The sequence below is a fragment of the Molothrus ater genome, chromosome 5 (genome assembly GCF_012460135.2).
Source record: "Molothrus ater isolate BHLD 08-10-18 breed brown headed cowbird chromosome 5, BPBGC_Mater_1.1, whole genome shotgun sequence".
Taxonomy (NCBI): domain Eukaryota; kingdom Metazoa; phylum Chordata; class Aves; order Passeriformes; family Icteridae; genus Molothrus; species Molothrus ater.
The window spans coordinates 39,471,476-39,486,792 of record NC_050482.2 but is presented as its reverse complement, the minus strand read 5'-3'; the positions used below and the strand labels follow the sequence as shown (position 1 = coordinate 39,486,792).

The following is a 15,317-nucleotide window of genomic DNA, read 5'->3' as shown; positions in this document are numbered from 1 at the left end:
CAAAACTCAACAAAAACCAAAGACTAGACATGTAAAAAGCTAGAATATATTGCCATACCCCCAGCATTTACAGTCATTTCTAGATATAATTAGTGAAAGTAATTGTAAATAAAGATAACAACTCTACTTCCAAAGGTAAATTATTTTTCTGTAATTCCTAGTGTAAAAACATTAAAATCTTCAAACACAGAGCTAACATCACCCTCTCTCAAAGAAACAAAAGAAGATAATCATTATCTTCTCTGCTTGTGACTCTCAAGCAGAGTGCTGACAAAAGGCCAGAGGCAATGAAAATAACATTTAATGAGTATTTTTATAGTCACTGTAAGTGTGGGCAATAAATAGTTAAACACAATGGACAAGTATTATTATTATTATCATTATCATCATCATTATTTCATAAAATATTATTAATAATTATGAAAAAGGCAATGTTCACCTGCTAAAGGAAAAAAACATTATTTAATGACCATAATTAGTAATTTTTAAATAGAAGACTCCCAGTGCCTGTAAACAAGCCATATAACTGGTTCCTGGGTAAAGGAGGGAGACAGCAAAGAGATCTGCATGTACTTACATAATCTTTATTGAAATCAATCATACCTAAATTGCATTTAAAGCAGAACGTGTGTACAGCATACTGCAGACAGGAACTACATGTCACCTGTGCAAACCCAGTAATCACTTGTCTGCACCTGATTTCCCCACTCTAAAGACTGTAATGCCACTGAAGACAACAATCCAATACAATACACAGCTATCTATGATTTTCCTTGTGCCCTTTCCCTCATCCTTCTGACAGACAGGGAACATTGGGACTGTACAATAAAACACTGTCTCTATCTGCAACTATTTGGAAGACAGGGGAACATTGTAAAGCAGGTTTACATTGCCCTTCAGATTGATGTGGGAGCCCTGAAACAACCAAGCAATCACTCTTTCTAAAAAAAAAGGGGAAGGTGGAAAAGTGAGTACTGACATTTCATCAAACTGTTAAAAGTCATGAAACCTTCCACTTTGTTACAATGTGCTGTCATTTATGATTTATATAAATACAGTGCAGTGTACTTTATCACTCAAAAACTAACATGCTATTTCTCCACTTCTCTTCAAGTTTAAGACTGCACACTCACTTTAATATATTTGACATTTCAGTAATAAAATCACTTGAGACCAAGTGATATAATAAGAAGCTCAAGCAGGCTTTCAGCTTGGAAGACCAGAGCATAAATTGCACTTCTATCAAAGGCATGGACCAGTAAGCATGGTTTTACTTTTTCCCAGCAACCAAATACTACAGCTGTATTGCAGCTAAAGTTTCTAAGTCATTCAGTTCTCAGCTCCTAGCAGTTATCAAAAGCAGTTTTGGTCCATGCCAAAAGAATTTGTCTTAAAAGATGCAAAACCAGAAATCCCATTCAAAATGCTCAAAAGAGGAATTCCAAACCTTCCTGGGTTGAACAGTGACTGGGACACACAAGCATAGAATCCATCAATGCAAGCTAAACTCTCCTAGACCTATAAGATCCATGAAAAAATACTACAGCCTACACCCCTCCCATTTTCAGCAGATCTCTTTGTTACTTTTGTTTTCAGGAGTCTGGTAGCTGGCAGATAAACTAAATTAAACTTAGTCTACAAAAGTGGACCAGAAAGCTTCAACAGACAAGCTATTAATATCAAATATTGCCTTTCACATTTATTTGCTTTTCATTAAGAGCAAACTGTAGAGAATTCAGAAATAGTACTTAGATAGGACTCAGCCTCCAGCAAGATTATAATGAACTTCTGAATGAACTTCTGCTACATACCCCAGAAAACTTAAACCAGTTCTTCCACTTGGTTTTGCAATGCTCTGTAAGAAGAAATGTAGATGAAAGGATGTATATGTCAACTAGCAAAATTTTCTCACTTTGCACAAATTTGCCATGTCTTAAGAGTATCAATACACTTACAGAGACATAAACTTAGGAGACTTAATATAATATCAAGCTTAAAAAGCAGAAAAAAGGCTACTTTTCAAGTTCTTTTCAGAGGAAATTTCTACCAAGCAAGTTCACCTGATATAACTTACATTAAAATGTTGCATTTCTGCATTAAAGTTAACCAAGTATTATATGCAACATATATATAGATTGATTTCATATATACACATCTATTTGTATATATATTGTGTATATATCATAATTATTGAAGGCAAACAATTCAAAAATCGTATATAGAAAATTTTAATTGTACTTATATATATTAGTATAAATAAAAATAGGTAAGGAGTTGAATCCTTTCAAAGTCTTCTGACTCCTTAAAACACCAGAGCTAGTTGTTCCAGCTCCAGCATACCGTATATCATGATGTTTTTTTGATTTGTGTCCAAATAAAAAGAAACCTGGTAAGGATTACATGTTTTCTATATTTTCCTTAAAAGGTAGAATGCATAACAGGTTTATAATTTCTTTGTAGCTGTATGACTTCTCTTTTCTTGCAACAGTGGAATAAATCTCTCACAAACAGAATTACTGTATTCTGACCTCATTTCACATTTTAAACCACAGGCTCACATTACTCCAGACAGTACATGCATATCTTAAGTACACTGTCTGTTACATTCAAAGTAATCCACATTGCACATTGAAACACCTTAAGGAAAAATACAAGTCAAACTCCACCATTTCCTTGTACTCAATTTTAAGTTCAACTGCTACATGTAACTGGAAGAAAAAAGACAGCTAAACAAGAGTAGCAGCATGAGGGCAAACCTCCAGCAGACAGCCCTGAGAGCTAAGAACTTTCAACGGGGCAGACTGCAAACACCCATGGTGGCAACAACCCATGGTAAGGCACAGAGTAAACCTGAATGGGCTGATGCAGAAGTGGATGTTCACAATCTCATCAGGAACAAGCTACTTCAGCCAACAGGGAAGTCAAAATCCTCACAGCTTCCAGACAGAAGGGTCACCAGCACCCTCATGACAGCCTACACAGGGGCAAGTGATGCAGCTTTCTTTGGGGTTCCCCCAGTTAAATTTCATTTAGGCTTACACTCAGTTATGTGCAGCAACAGCCAAGGTACACATTTAATTTCTATGGAACTGTACCTTTGCTCATCACAGCAACTGTCAAGAGACTTAACTAATGCTATGATTAACCTTTTAATTAAGATCTGTTAGGGGAAAAGAAAATGAAATCAAATACAGACAACTTAAAAATTAAACCAACCAGGGGAAAAAGTTATTAAACTGCAGAAGACAAAGAGGAAATGGAGGAAATACTGCATCAAAACCTATTGGATGCAGTATAGTTTGGCAGAGGTAGCAAAGCTTATAAGTCAATACCGAGCACAGCAAAAGAACTAAACTAGTGAGGTAGATCATTTCTACCTCTCTGGTATTTACCTACTGTGCAATATTTATTGCCCCTTCTCATTAACAAGGTTATTCTGAAACATACCTGGTCCAAAAGTTCCTTGTATGTTATTCTGTCTTTGGTATTTGTTACAGGACTGTCATAAATAATGGCAATTTGGTCTCCTCGTCCATTCTCAACATGACGATCTACAGCATTGTAACAGATATTCAGCTCTCCACCTACAAACCTACAAAAGAAGTATGAAATATGTAATAGCTAGCCTTCCAACCTCAGACAACTTTTTTTTTTTTCATTTTGTGTTTTTCTTTTAAGGAATGAGAGCATCCAATTAAAACATAGCTCTCAAAACATTATGCTCACTTCAGGAAGTTCTTTTCTATTCTGTAACCTCATGATTGACTCAACAAGCTAAATACTATTAGTGAAAATAGACTGTTAGTGAAAATAGAGACGTTAAAGTACTGTATCTTAACTGAATTAACTAAGATTCTGCTAACCTTGGTCTTGGTTTAACTTACTTTGCATTAATCACACTGATTTTATATGTACGGTATCACAGAAAAAGCATAAATTCACATAAATTAATTTGACATTATGAAAACATGCTATTATCCTACTTTGTACTGGCACAAGCAAGTACCCTTTTCAAAGAGAACAGGTTCAGGACCCAAAATAGTCTTATTCATCTCTTGGCAATAACAGTTAGACATACACGCATCTGTAGCTAAATGAAAGGGATCCCAAGTTATAAGATCATATGATTATTATGCATTTGACAACACTCTTTTATATCAGCAACTCAAAATTTTCTGTAAAGTGATATGAGTCACAGCCTCATTTACAGAAAACTCTTATCTTCCAATTAAAGAAAAAACATTTCACAAACTTAGGTTTCACTTTTCTAGTCATTTTATACAGAAAAAAATTCAAGTGCAGCATAATCCTCAAAAGTACAATAATATGGAAGGTACCAGTTACAAAGACAATTCTATTTACTGGAAGATGACACAGGACCTAAAAGTTAAAGTTCACACTAAATCATGCCTATTTGTTTGTTTTTCTATCTGCATGTATATCTGTGAAGCAAAACTAGCAATGTACAAAAAACACACAGTTGAGAGTTTCCAAAAGTTTCTACGGGGACAACTGTACAGGGGTAACATATTATTATAATGCAATTAGAAATAACAGATGGCCTAAAGTAACCTACTACTAGTTAAAAAAAAGTATTTCCTTCTTCACTTCTCATGTTTAGTAAAGGACTGCTTTATAATATAAAATCAGGATATTTTATATATTATTTTATATCCATACAGAGATGCTATGGGATAATAAATTAACTGGTTTTAATTTCATAATTGTCTAAAAATGACAATTATGAAATTAAAAACAGTTAGGATGTTTAGGATGCAGTTATCTTACTGCAACTCCTTTACAATACCATTAATAAGGAGAAAGTGGGGGACCATCAAAGTCACAAACCATCCTGTACAAAAGTCTACAAAACCCTTCCCCTAAAAGGAAAACAATATGAACCATAAAGGATCTGGAATTGTTTCGCATAATACAGAGAAACTCTGTATTACTGTCATAAAAGTTGGGTAAGATTCAGGTTTTTCTACCGAATTACTGTAGGATGATATTAACAAGGGAACACAGTAACTGGGCCATGCATATTCACTTAAAATGGTCAAAACATGAGCAGGCATGAGAGCTTTGATTCTTCTAAAGATACATGGCAACACCAACATGAATTTTTAGCAATCACAAACAAGTGTGTGAAAGAGATATAACTGTAGGTTTATTCAAAAACCAAGACTATCTGGAAGGTGTGGTGAGAGCTTTGTTACCCTGTTGAGAAGGAATGAGGTTCTGATAGGACCAGAAAAGCAGACATGCACTCTTTTACATCAAATGAGAGTAGAAGCTGAATAAAATGTTAGACAATATCAGATAATTTGATATATTATTATGTAAATTGACCCTGACACAGTTTTGAAAATGTAAGCAACATTTGAATAGTAATCTGGGCAACACTTCCAAAATTCAAAGGGGATTATATATTGCACATATGTCTTAGCATCAGAGCAAAAAATATGTTGCAAAATTGCCCTCTGTCTGCACGTTAGAGAAAACTGTTTCCACATTCCCAAATAAACACTTGTTTTAATCCTTTTAACTGGCATTCCACAAATTCCAAAATAATCTGTTCAAGTGTTTCACCAACTTTAGCATTAAAAAGATTTTTCTCTCTAACATCTAAAGATTATGTTTCCCACGTTGCAACTGAAGACAGTTTTGACCTGTTGAAAGTCAGCTCAAGGAAGTTTTTCCTTCAACTTCTTTGCCAAATTTTATGTGGTTTAAAACCCAGGTCTCCATTTTGGCTTTTAGATCAAACAATTTCAATTCCTTCATCCTTTTCTTGAGCAAGCGTGCTTCATAGATCTTACTAGTTTTTATGTAGGCAAAACCAGATGTTTTGTGCTGTATCAGCCACTGATGCAGTTTAGAAGAGTACCTGGCACTACTGCTTCAAAAAAACACGTCGGGGGATGGTGACACTGATCACTTATCTTCTGGAAATCATTTTGCATTCCACTGACATAATACTTGTATTTCCAGTGGCAGAGAGTGAAGAAAACACACTGGGGCATGTTGCAAGTTTCTTTCATGCTCTTACAGTATTTAGAGAGGAAGAATTGCCTTATGCCTACATTCTAAATACAGTAGCAGCCTCCTTCAGCTTTTTCAATTGAAGTAGATTACACTGGAAAATATATGAAAAGCATCTGCTTCTGCACATCTCAGGTTCTGCAACCAAAAGCAAAGGTATTGAAAAAAAAATTGGTATTTCCAATTGATCTAGTAAAATGTCTCCAAAAGAGGAAACAAATTCTAACTCAAGACACACATCCATGAACTTTTTAATACTATTTTTCGGGTCCCCATAAACAGCTTCCAAGGTAAACCTCTGACCCAGAACTCCGTTTTTACCCCGTTAAGCCAGCAAGCTCTGTTTTTGCTTGGACACCTGGCCTCTTTCTCAGATGAGTTCCATTGTCTGTTTTCTCTTCAGCCTGTCCTCTGAAAGACCCTCTTCTATGTTCTCTCTCTTATATTCAAAGAACTTCCCCATCTGTCATTCTGCTGAGCACACTGACTGCTGGTAACCATTTGGGATTTCAGAGGCATTAAAGTACAAGCTCTATCATGTACAGCCTGTTATCATTAAAGTGAAATTTTAAAAAGAACTAAAACTGCATGTTGCACATTAAGACATTTGTTTACACAAATTTGAATTGCTTAAAGTTTTTATTATCCACAGAACAACAGGTACCTGGCATACAAACAATTACAGCCTGATGTTGATTCTTCAGACTTGCACCTTTGTATGATGCCACAGAATCACAAACTGGCTTCAGATTGGAAGGGACCTGTGGAGGGCACCTGCTCAGACAGGTCTGTGGCATCCCACCCTTAAGGGGAAGGCAGAACCTAAGATTCATAAATGCTCATGGTCAAAAAGAATTACAAAAGTCAGTGGGCCTGTAAAAGCTTATGAAGTTTTTATTAGTAAATTCCACACAGTTTGCATGGAAATCTATACAAGTTAGACTCTGATACCCCAGTATAACAATATGGTAGTGGGATTTATATAAAGGTAGGATGCAAAGTAAAAGGGATTAAATAAAGACAGGGAGAAAGAAAGAAAACTTTTCTTTCTTTTCTTTTGAAAGAATGAAAAGAAGATCATCTGCTCCATGACCAGAGTCCTGGCTCCAGTGTTGATCCAGCTCATGAGCTGGGTGATCTGTCCAGAGACCTGAGGCACACAGGCACCTGAGCTTTGTGGGGGTACCATTCTATAGATAAGTTTCTTTTTTTCTATGCAAATTAGTTAGCATGCATGATCCATTCTTCTAGCCCTTTCTGAAAATGGGTCAGAGGGCTTCAGCAGTCCTCAGTGGTCCTGATACCTCTACAGTCTATGCCTATTTCTCAACCTTCTTCCTGCCCTGTACTGTGTTTTGCTTATCTCCAGGATCTAGAACACGGACATTTATCCCAGAAAAGTGCTGCCCTACCTCTCTAGGGCCCCCTTCTCCAGCCACAGCCTGTTCTTTCTCAGTATTATTACAAACAATCCTTGGGTGGCTCCACTGCTCTCTGGCTATGGGTGTTTGAGACATACACATTACCCCACTTATCTTGTAGGCTTCTACAAGGTCAGCCTGGAGACAGTAGACCAGGACCATGTCTTAATATCTCCAAGGACAGAGGTTCCACAACCAGCTCTGTACCAGTGCTCAGTCACTCTCACATTAAAAAAGGGAATATGACTGCTTTACTTTGTGCACATTGCTTCTGCTCCTGTCATTGGACATCACTGAAAAGAGTCTGGCTCTGTTTTCTGTAAAATCTCCCTACAGCCATTTGCCCACATTAACATGATAATTTTGGTTTCTGCATCTACAGAGAAGGAAAGATGCAAGTTAGAAAGTGAGGCTAGAAAAGAGCTTGGAAGACAAGACAATGAAACCCATTTTTCCCTCTCATAAGGTGAAATAACTCCCACCTGAGAAGTAATGCTTTACAAATGCCTCTGTTTCTTTAAACAAACAAGCTTATCCTGCTCAACAAATCAAACCACACTTGTTTAACAGAATCTGATAGCAAAACTACGTTCATTTGCATGTATAATATTCTCATTCCTTAGTCCTTCAAAAGTAACCACTGTACTGATTTCATTATACTGGTTGGGAAGGCTGCAGTCAATGAGCTTTACCGGTCTTTAATGACAGGATCACAGAACCAATTAGATTGGAAAAGACCTTAAGATCATCAAGTCCAACCATTAAACACAGCACTGCCAAGTCCACCACTACACCTTGTCCGTAAGTGCCACATCTACACAACTTTTAAATACCTCCAGGTTTAGTAGTTCCTTCACTTCTGAGGGCAGCCTGTTCTAATGCTTGAGAACATTTTCAGTGAGGAAGTTCTTCCTGATATGCAATATTCCTAATATCTAAACCTCCCCTGGTGCAACTTGAGGCCATTCCTCTTAAGGTCCTATCACTTGTTACTTGGGAGAAGAGCCTGACCCCCACCTGGTTACAACCTCCTTTTACATAGTTATAGAGAGCAATAAGGTCTCCCCTGAGCTTCCTTCTGTCCAGGCTAAACAACCCCAGCTCCCTCAGCAGCTCCTCACAGGACATGTTCTCTACACTCTTGTCTAGATCCTAATTATGCAGGCAAACCTACTTGGACTTTCTGAGTAGTGCCATGACCTTGAGATCAAAGGATCCTATCTATCCACTGTTACACAGCCCATCATGGCTGGTGTTACTGATAATTTAGCTGAACACATATAAATTTTTACTACTAGAGGTGTCAAGCAATGATATCAGACACCAATAAGAAACCCAGCTCCACTCCACTGGCTCTTTTTTAATTTGCACAGATTTGAGAATTATTAATATTTTAATTATTTTTAGAACTATTAGCATTTTGAATCAAAAACAAACCAGAAAAATACAAAAAAGGGCAAAGAACACTGATGTACCAAACAAAGATGACCCTTATCTTACATTGCCTTTTATATTCTGCATCAGCTTCTTGAGAAAAGACCCAAGAGCACGATCTAAACTTGCTTAAAAAGAGGCAAAGGTGCCTCTTAGGCACACAAAATTTTAACATTACCTTTGAGAAAGTATTGAAAATCCTATCTAGTAATTTATAAGAAGGACATCATGTTCTGTCTTAGGATAGTTCACCAGTCACCGATGAAGATATATATTACAAATGCCAATGCCTTTGCCAAACATTACCTTAACCAAAACCTCTAAATTATAATCTACTTAGACAGTATCTGAGATTAAACCACTCCAAAGCCACAGGTTTTATACACCTGTGTGTTCATATGCCTGATTTCCCTGGCATTTGAAGCTGGGTTTCCCATGTTCACGGCAGCCTATTGCGAATTCAGACCCAAAAGGGGTGGGATGGGGAGCATCAGGCACACTCATCCACACTATTCAGCCACACATGGACACACACAGGCACCTGTCACGCCAGAGTGCATGCTAACATGCCCTCACCACAACCCGCTCAATCCATGCTGCTTTTAATCATTAACTTTAACCAAATGTAATAATTTAACTTCTTCAAGCTCCGCAGCCGTCTCCTCCAACAGCGACGGCACACCGACAATCCCAGACAGATGCTGGGATAGTTTTGTGGAGAGCACACGACCCCAGCCCAGCACACCCGCAGCCCCGGGGCAGGCAGTCCTCTCTCCCCGCTACAGCCGAGCTGAGCCCCCCGGCCCCGGCACGGCACGGGCACTCGGGCACTCACCAGGAGGCGCTCCCCAGGCTGCTCCTCTCCAGGGTCCGGACCCACGGCTTGTACCACTGGATCTGCTCGGCGACTTCTCCCCAGACCTTCTCGGGCTCCGCCAAGCAAGACCGAAAAACTTCCTCGTACTTGCCCGGCGCCCGGGAGGAGGAGGAGGAGGCGGCGCGGCCGCCGGGCGGCGGGCGGGGGGCGGCCGTGGCCGGGGCCGGCAGGGGCAGCGGGAGCGGACGCCCGCACAGGGCCGGCCCGGCCGCCGCCAGGCACCGCCGCCCCGGCCCGCCACCGCCCCGCTAAGCTTTGGCAGAGCCGCCAGCTTGCCCAGGAAACCCATCGTCCACGGCCTTCCAGGGAGAGGGGACACACTGCCTTCTCTAAGGCTCCAAAACGCCCTCGGACGGGATAGGACGGGACGGAACGGCAGAGGCTCCCGGGGGCCGGCGGGGCACGGCGGGACTGCCCCGACAACGGGCCCGAACTGCCCCGCCCGCGGCCCGGCCCTGCCCCCGGGTGCCACCGCCCCTCGGAGCTTCCGGGAAGCGGCCGGAGTGGGGCACGGAGGGTCAGGGAAGCTGCGGCCGGGCCGGGGCCGGGGCGTCCGGACCCGTCAGCGCTTGGCAGCGACCGAAGGCAGCGGAGAGACTGAAAGAAAAGACTGACACCTCAAAATATTTGTGACTTACAGGTCTGCGGGACACGTAGCCAGAGTACTCCTCAAGTATTTATTTTGAAAGATATTCTTGCTTTGAGAAACTTACCAGTGATAAAATGAGGCGCACTGTGCCGGCAGGAAAGCAAAAAGTTCATTCTGCTTTCCAGAAGGTCTCTATCATCTCTAGTGGATCTTCTGTTTTGCTCATTATGGCATATATTTAGAAATCCTTCTTGAGTTTCAGTGTGCGTGATTCAGAGTATTATAATGCACAAGTCAGCTGTTAAAAATGGCAATCACTTGTCTTTAATTTTTTAAAAGTTTGATAGTAATAAAATGGTTATAAAAATAGTAATACAATTAGAGGAATAATAATTTGGACAAACTGAATTAGGACAATATGAGACAATAAAGACAAAGAGTTACGACGTCTGGATACCTTTTTCTGGGCAGCACGATCCCGAAAAAGGACACCCGTTAACAAAGGATTAACCCTTAAAAACAATAGCCTGTTACATATTCATACACCTCACACATGATGCATAAATTCCATTCAAATACAGGATTCTGTCTGGTCATCGTCACCTTCTTCCTCCAAATCCTAACAGCGCCTTCGAGGCGAGAAGAAGTTCATTTCTTCTGATAAGAGGGCCATAAATTCTTCTTCTCTGAAAGATTTAGGTGTCCTGTGGCTGCTATCTCGCTGCAAGTCCTTTCTTTTTAAAAAGAGTATCCTACATAGCATCGTTTCTATTTTAACAATTTTTATAACCTAAAACTATATTTAACACACTACTTAAGAGAATTAATACAGCATTACTTTCTAACACAACACATATAATATTCATTTTAATATTTGCAAAAAGCCAATCATAAAATGCATGCATTTTTCACATCAGCTAAGACATTCACCAGCTTCAAATGTTATTTTATCACTTAAGAAATTATTTTACTGCTTTAATGGCCCTATCCATTACAGGTTACTCAGGATATTCTTCCGTACTCACTTTATAAGAATGTTGTATAGCAAAGAGGAACTCTATAATATGTTTTATATTCACTATTAATTTATGAACCTGTTTCCTGATTGCTGTTGAATTAGTGCAATTGTTGTTGAATTAGTGTTATGTTCTTATAGAAGAAGAGGAACATAACAATTTTTCACATAAAGGAATAAGGGATGAGAAGAAACAGACTGTTTACCCACTACAGTAGGTTTAATACATGAAATCAGTGTATTATCCTGGCTCAAAATACATGAGGGGTGGAGTTCAAGTTCATCAGAAGTTTTAGGTCATCTTGAAAATCCCTAATGGTCTTTCAGCATAAAAACTATTGCTGCTTCTGTTTCTGAGGCCTATATAATTATGTCACAGAGTTCCCTCTGGTCCAGTGCTGTGTGAAATATCTCACCTCACTCTCCTCCCTATCTGTGTTACAATAGCATAAAATAAGTAAGTACTAAGTAGCATAATGGCATTTCCAAAAATGCTCAAGTTACAAATAGAGACTTATTTCTTAAAAAGAAGTTAAAACCCAAAAAAACTCAAACACCTGAAGGACTAAGTGGACATTTCATTTTGCAAAGTTCCCTACTGCTACAGCATGCCAACAAATCAAGAAAATTAAAAATACATTAAAAAAAAAAAGGAAAATGTACTTGTTCTCAAATTTAACAATTTTATTATTTTGCCCACACTTTCATCACTTTGACAGGACTTTTGCTGCCAACAGAGTTTGGTAGTCAAAGTTCTAAAATAAATAAAGGAAAATAAAGAGAAGCTTGCAGATACTGTAAACAGTGTTGACACCATGACAGCCCTGAAATCAGAAATCGCTGCTGGATGCCCGGTAGTGCATGCATTGTACAAATATGCCTGAAGAACACAACCTCCCAGTCAGGTCACACATAGTTGATCTTAGCATTTAAAAAGTATCCCCAGGATTATATTTTACATTTCCTACCTCTATAATGGGTAGGCTAATTTTGACTTAAAAGAACAATTCTGATTTAAAATTATTACAGAATCACGATTAATTTTTTGTGTGTGTGTTCCTGCTCAGAAATCATCACACACAGCCTTAGACTGATGTTCACAATCCCACTCTGTGGCTGAGTACAGTCCAGTGACTGTCTACCAGAGCTGTGCAACTGGTGGACTTAACAAGAGGTATCTCTTGTTAATCCCACTTCCCCAATTCAAATCTCTGGGGGTACATTATCCACTCCCAAGGAGTAACCCTTCATACTATTTGCCTTTCAAGCTACCTTCTTTGGATCACCAGCACTGCCATCGATGCCCATCTAATTAGGAGAAGCCCTATAGCAATTGCTATAGCCAACAGCCGGCCTCTGGGTGGTGATAGCAATCTATTTCTGAGCTGGAATAACACCTCCCTTTTCCCTAAAGGGGAGAAAACTCTGGAGGCCAGGCCAGCTAAAATATTTAAGTGTATGTAACAGGCTAGTTGTACACACTAACACTGAATAAAGTAACCTAAGCTTCAAACACCTAATGTGTCTGGTGATGGTACACACTAACACTGAACAAAGCAACCTGAGCTATAAACATGTAACGTGTCTGGCGATGCTTAATATTTCTTGTGGTGTTGAAGAGCAGTACTAACCATTTTTCCACTCTGTCCATAGTGTGTTTAATGTGAAGGTGTAAGTATTAAGCAAAGGAATTTGCACTGGAACAGTAAACAATGGTATTAATTTTGATGTAGTCTTACTAGAAATGCTATGCTAGAGGTGTAGGGGGTACAAGTGAACTTAATAGGAACAAGAAGTGCATTAAATTCTTATTTTAGCTAGCATCCTACTGATGGAGTGTCACGTGAAGGAATGTTTCTAATGAATATCTGTGTAACATGCTTCATTAATTAAACTCATCATACAGATAGCTAAGAAGGTAAAGAAGGAATTGCTGGTTCTCCCAACTGCACACTATTAATTTAAGTTTCACTTACAAATACCATTATAGCAGATTTCTGAACTGATGAATCTTCCCTCTAAGGACTTTTTTTTTTTTTTGCAAAATGTGACGCTCCTGAAATTCACACTCTACAAAGAATTCTGAAGTAATGTCAAGTGATGTGTGTAGCAATTACCCTTGTAGCTGTAGACTTTCTTGAAAGACATATGTATGTCTCTATGCATATATCTAGTAAAGAACAAACTATGAAACATGGCCTGGCCTGGTACTTCTGCAATTGAAAAGTCTTATCTGAAGCCTTTATCTTGTTCAATTTCTTTTTCCACAGAACTGCATCCTCTAGTGTAAGCTATGCATGTTTGAAGACACATGTTTCTTGAAAACAGATCAGCAGAAAAGTATTAAAAATATCATCTCCTGTATATTAAGTGCATAGATCGTCCTAGTACACAAGACTTGGGTAATTCAAATTTCAGTTAGAGACCTTTTATAAGCACAAAGTTAAACTGTAGCTAAAGAATTAGTATGTATGTTAAATTACATTGCTATGGTTCTGTACCACCTTTTGTCCAACTTTTAGACTGTATCTGTCTCAAAAACACTGCTAGTCCTGTATGAATAAGTTTCACTTACAGCACTTACATCCAAAATTAAAGGCAGTCTCAGTTTTCTAAAATATGCAGTGGTGTGCAGAGTTAAGCTCAAACCAAAATAAACTTTTCTGTTTTCATGAAAGGTGATGGAAATATTATCAGTAACCAACATTTTCTAAGGCACATAAGTAGATGTACTTATTCCAGTTTAATGTCCAGTCTTAGAATATTAAATATATCACAGTGGTTTTGAAATCTATTAAAACTTTTGTAATAAATTCTAAATAATTATTGCTTGAAAAAAAAAGTCCATGTTCAATCACCCCTCTGCCCACCGAGGAGCTGGGAATTCATGTCCTTCTGTTTGTTTATATCTCTGGCAATGAGGGTTTGGTGTGCTGGGAGATAAATGATGAGGACTTAGAAAGACACTAGAACATCTGTCTCTGCAGACAGAAGCCACTTTTTACATACTTCTGGAAAGTGCTGAAATCAAAGTCTGACTCAATCCTTGTGAAAATGGGTTAGAAATCCTCTGGGGTGAAAATGTGATTCTAGTTGCAGTTATTACTGATGTTATCATTTGGTTACTTGAGGAGGTCTTACAGTTCAGGACAGTCTGTATTTCATTCTTTTTTTTTCCCCAAATCTAAATTCTTCTTCTGAACGTATTTTGGGCCTTGAAAATGTGAGAAACAAAACCAGATAGATAATTTAAAGATTCCTTAATTTAAAAACAAACCAAAACCAAACCATCTAAAATCAAACTAAAACCAAAACCAAACAAACCAGCTAAAAAAAACAACTCCACGTTATGTCACCTAACAAATCAAGGCCATGAAAGCAAAATATTTCATGCAAAAGCAAAATTTATGATATGTTCTTCAGTAGAATTTAGGCATGCTAGAGGAAAGAGTCCATGGTAAATTCCTTGTAGAATTTTGCCTTCTGTGTTGCATTTCTGCTGTTGGGGATTTAAATTGCAAATGTGATGTAATTTTTATGAAGACTGTTGTTGAACTTTGATTTTTAAGTAATCCATGTCCCTGAGCTGCCCAGATTCCTGAAAGTGCTAATTATTGATTATTTGTCTCTACAAGAGTAAAATACGCTGTTTTATCCAATGTTGTTCCCATTTCTTTCATATGCCTCTTCCACTGTTTTCCAGATGACTACACCAGAACCATCATAGACTGTTATTACAAAACTTTCAAATTTAAATATATGTTTTTGAAGGGGACTGAAGGACTTCAGGCACTGACATTCTTATTGATGTTTATTTTGAACTTGATAACAAAAATAACCATGGATTTCACAATTTTTTTTTTTTACCCAGAAAATTGTCTTTTTCACAGAACTATGATAAATTCCATTAACCCTCAGTCTGTTAGTGTTAATGTCAGT

General features: G+C 38.4%; 1 protein-coding gene across 1 annotated transcript in view; it reads right to left on the bottom strand.

Annotated features, from left to right (window-relative positions):
- Window positions 1–10,104, bottom strand: part of ACSS3 (acyl-CoA synthetase short chain family member 3) — a 65,349-nt gene extending 55,245 nt beyond the window's left edge. Inside the window, 3 exon segments of the mRNA XM_054514949.1 lie at window positions 3,448–3,592; window positions 9,733–9,956; window positions 9,959–10,104. Coding sequence (XP_054370924.1) covers window positions 3,448–3,592; window positions 9,733–9,956; window positions 9,959–10,063 — 474 coding nt within the window. The 5' untranslated portion in view covers window positions 10,064–10,104.
- Window positions 10,105–15,317: the final 5,213 nt, after the last annotated feature.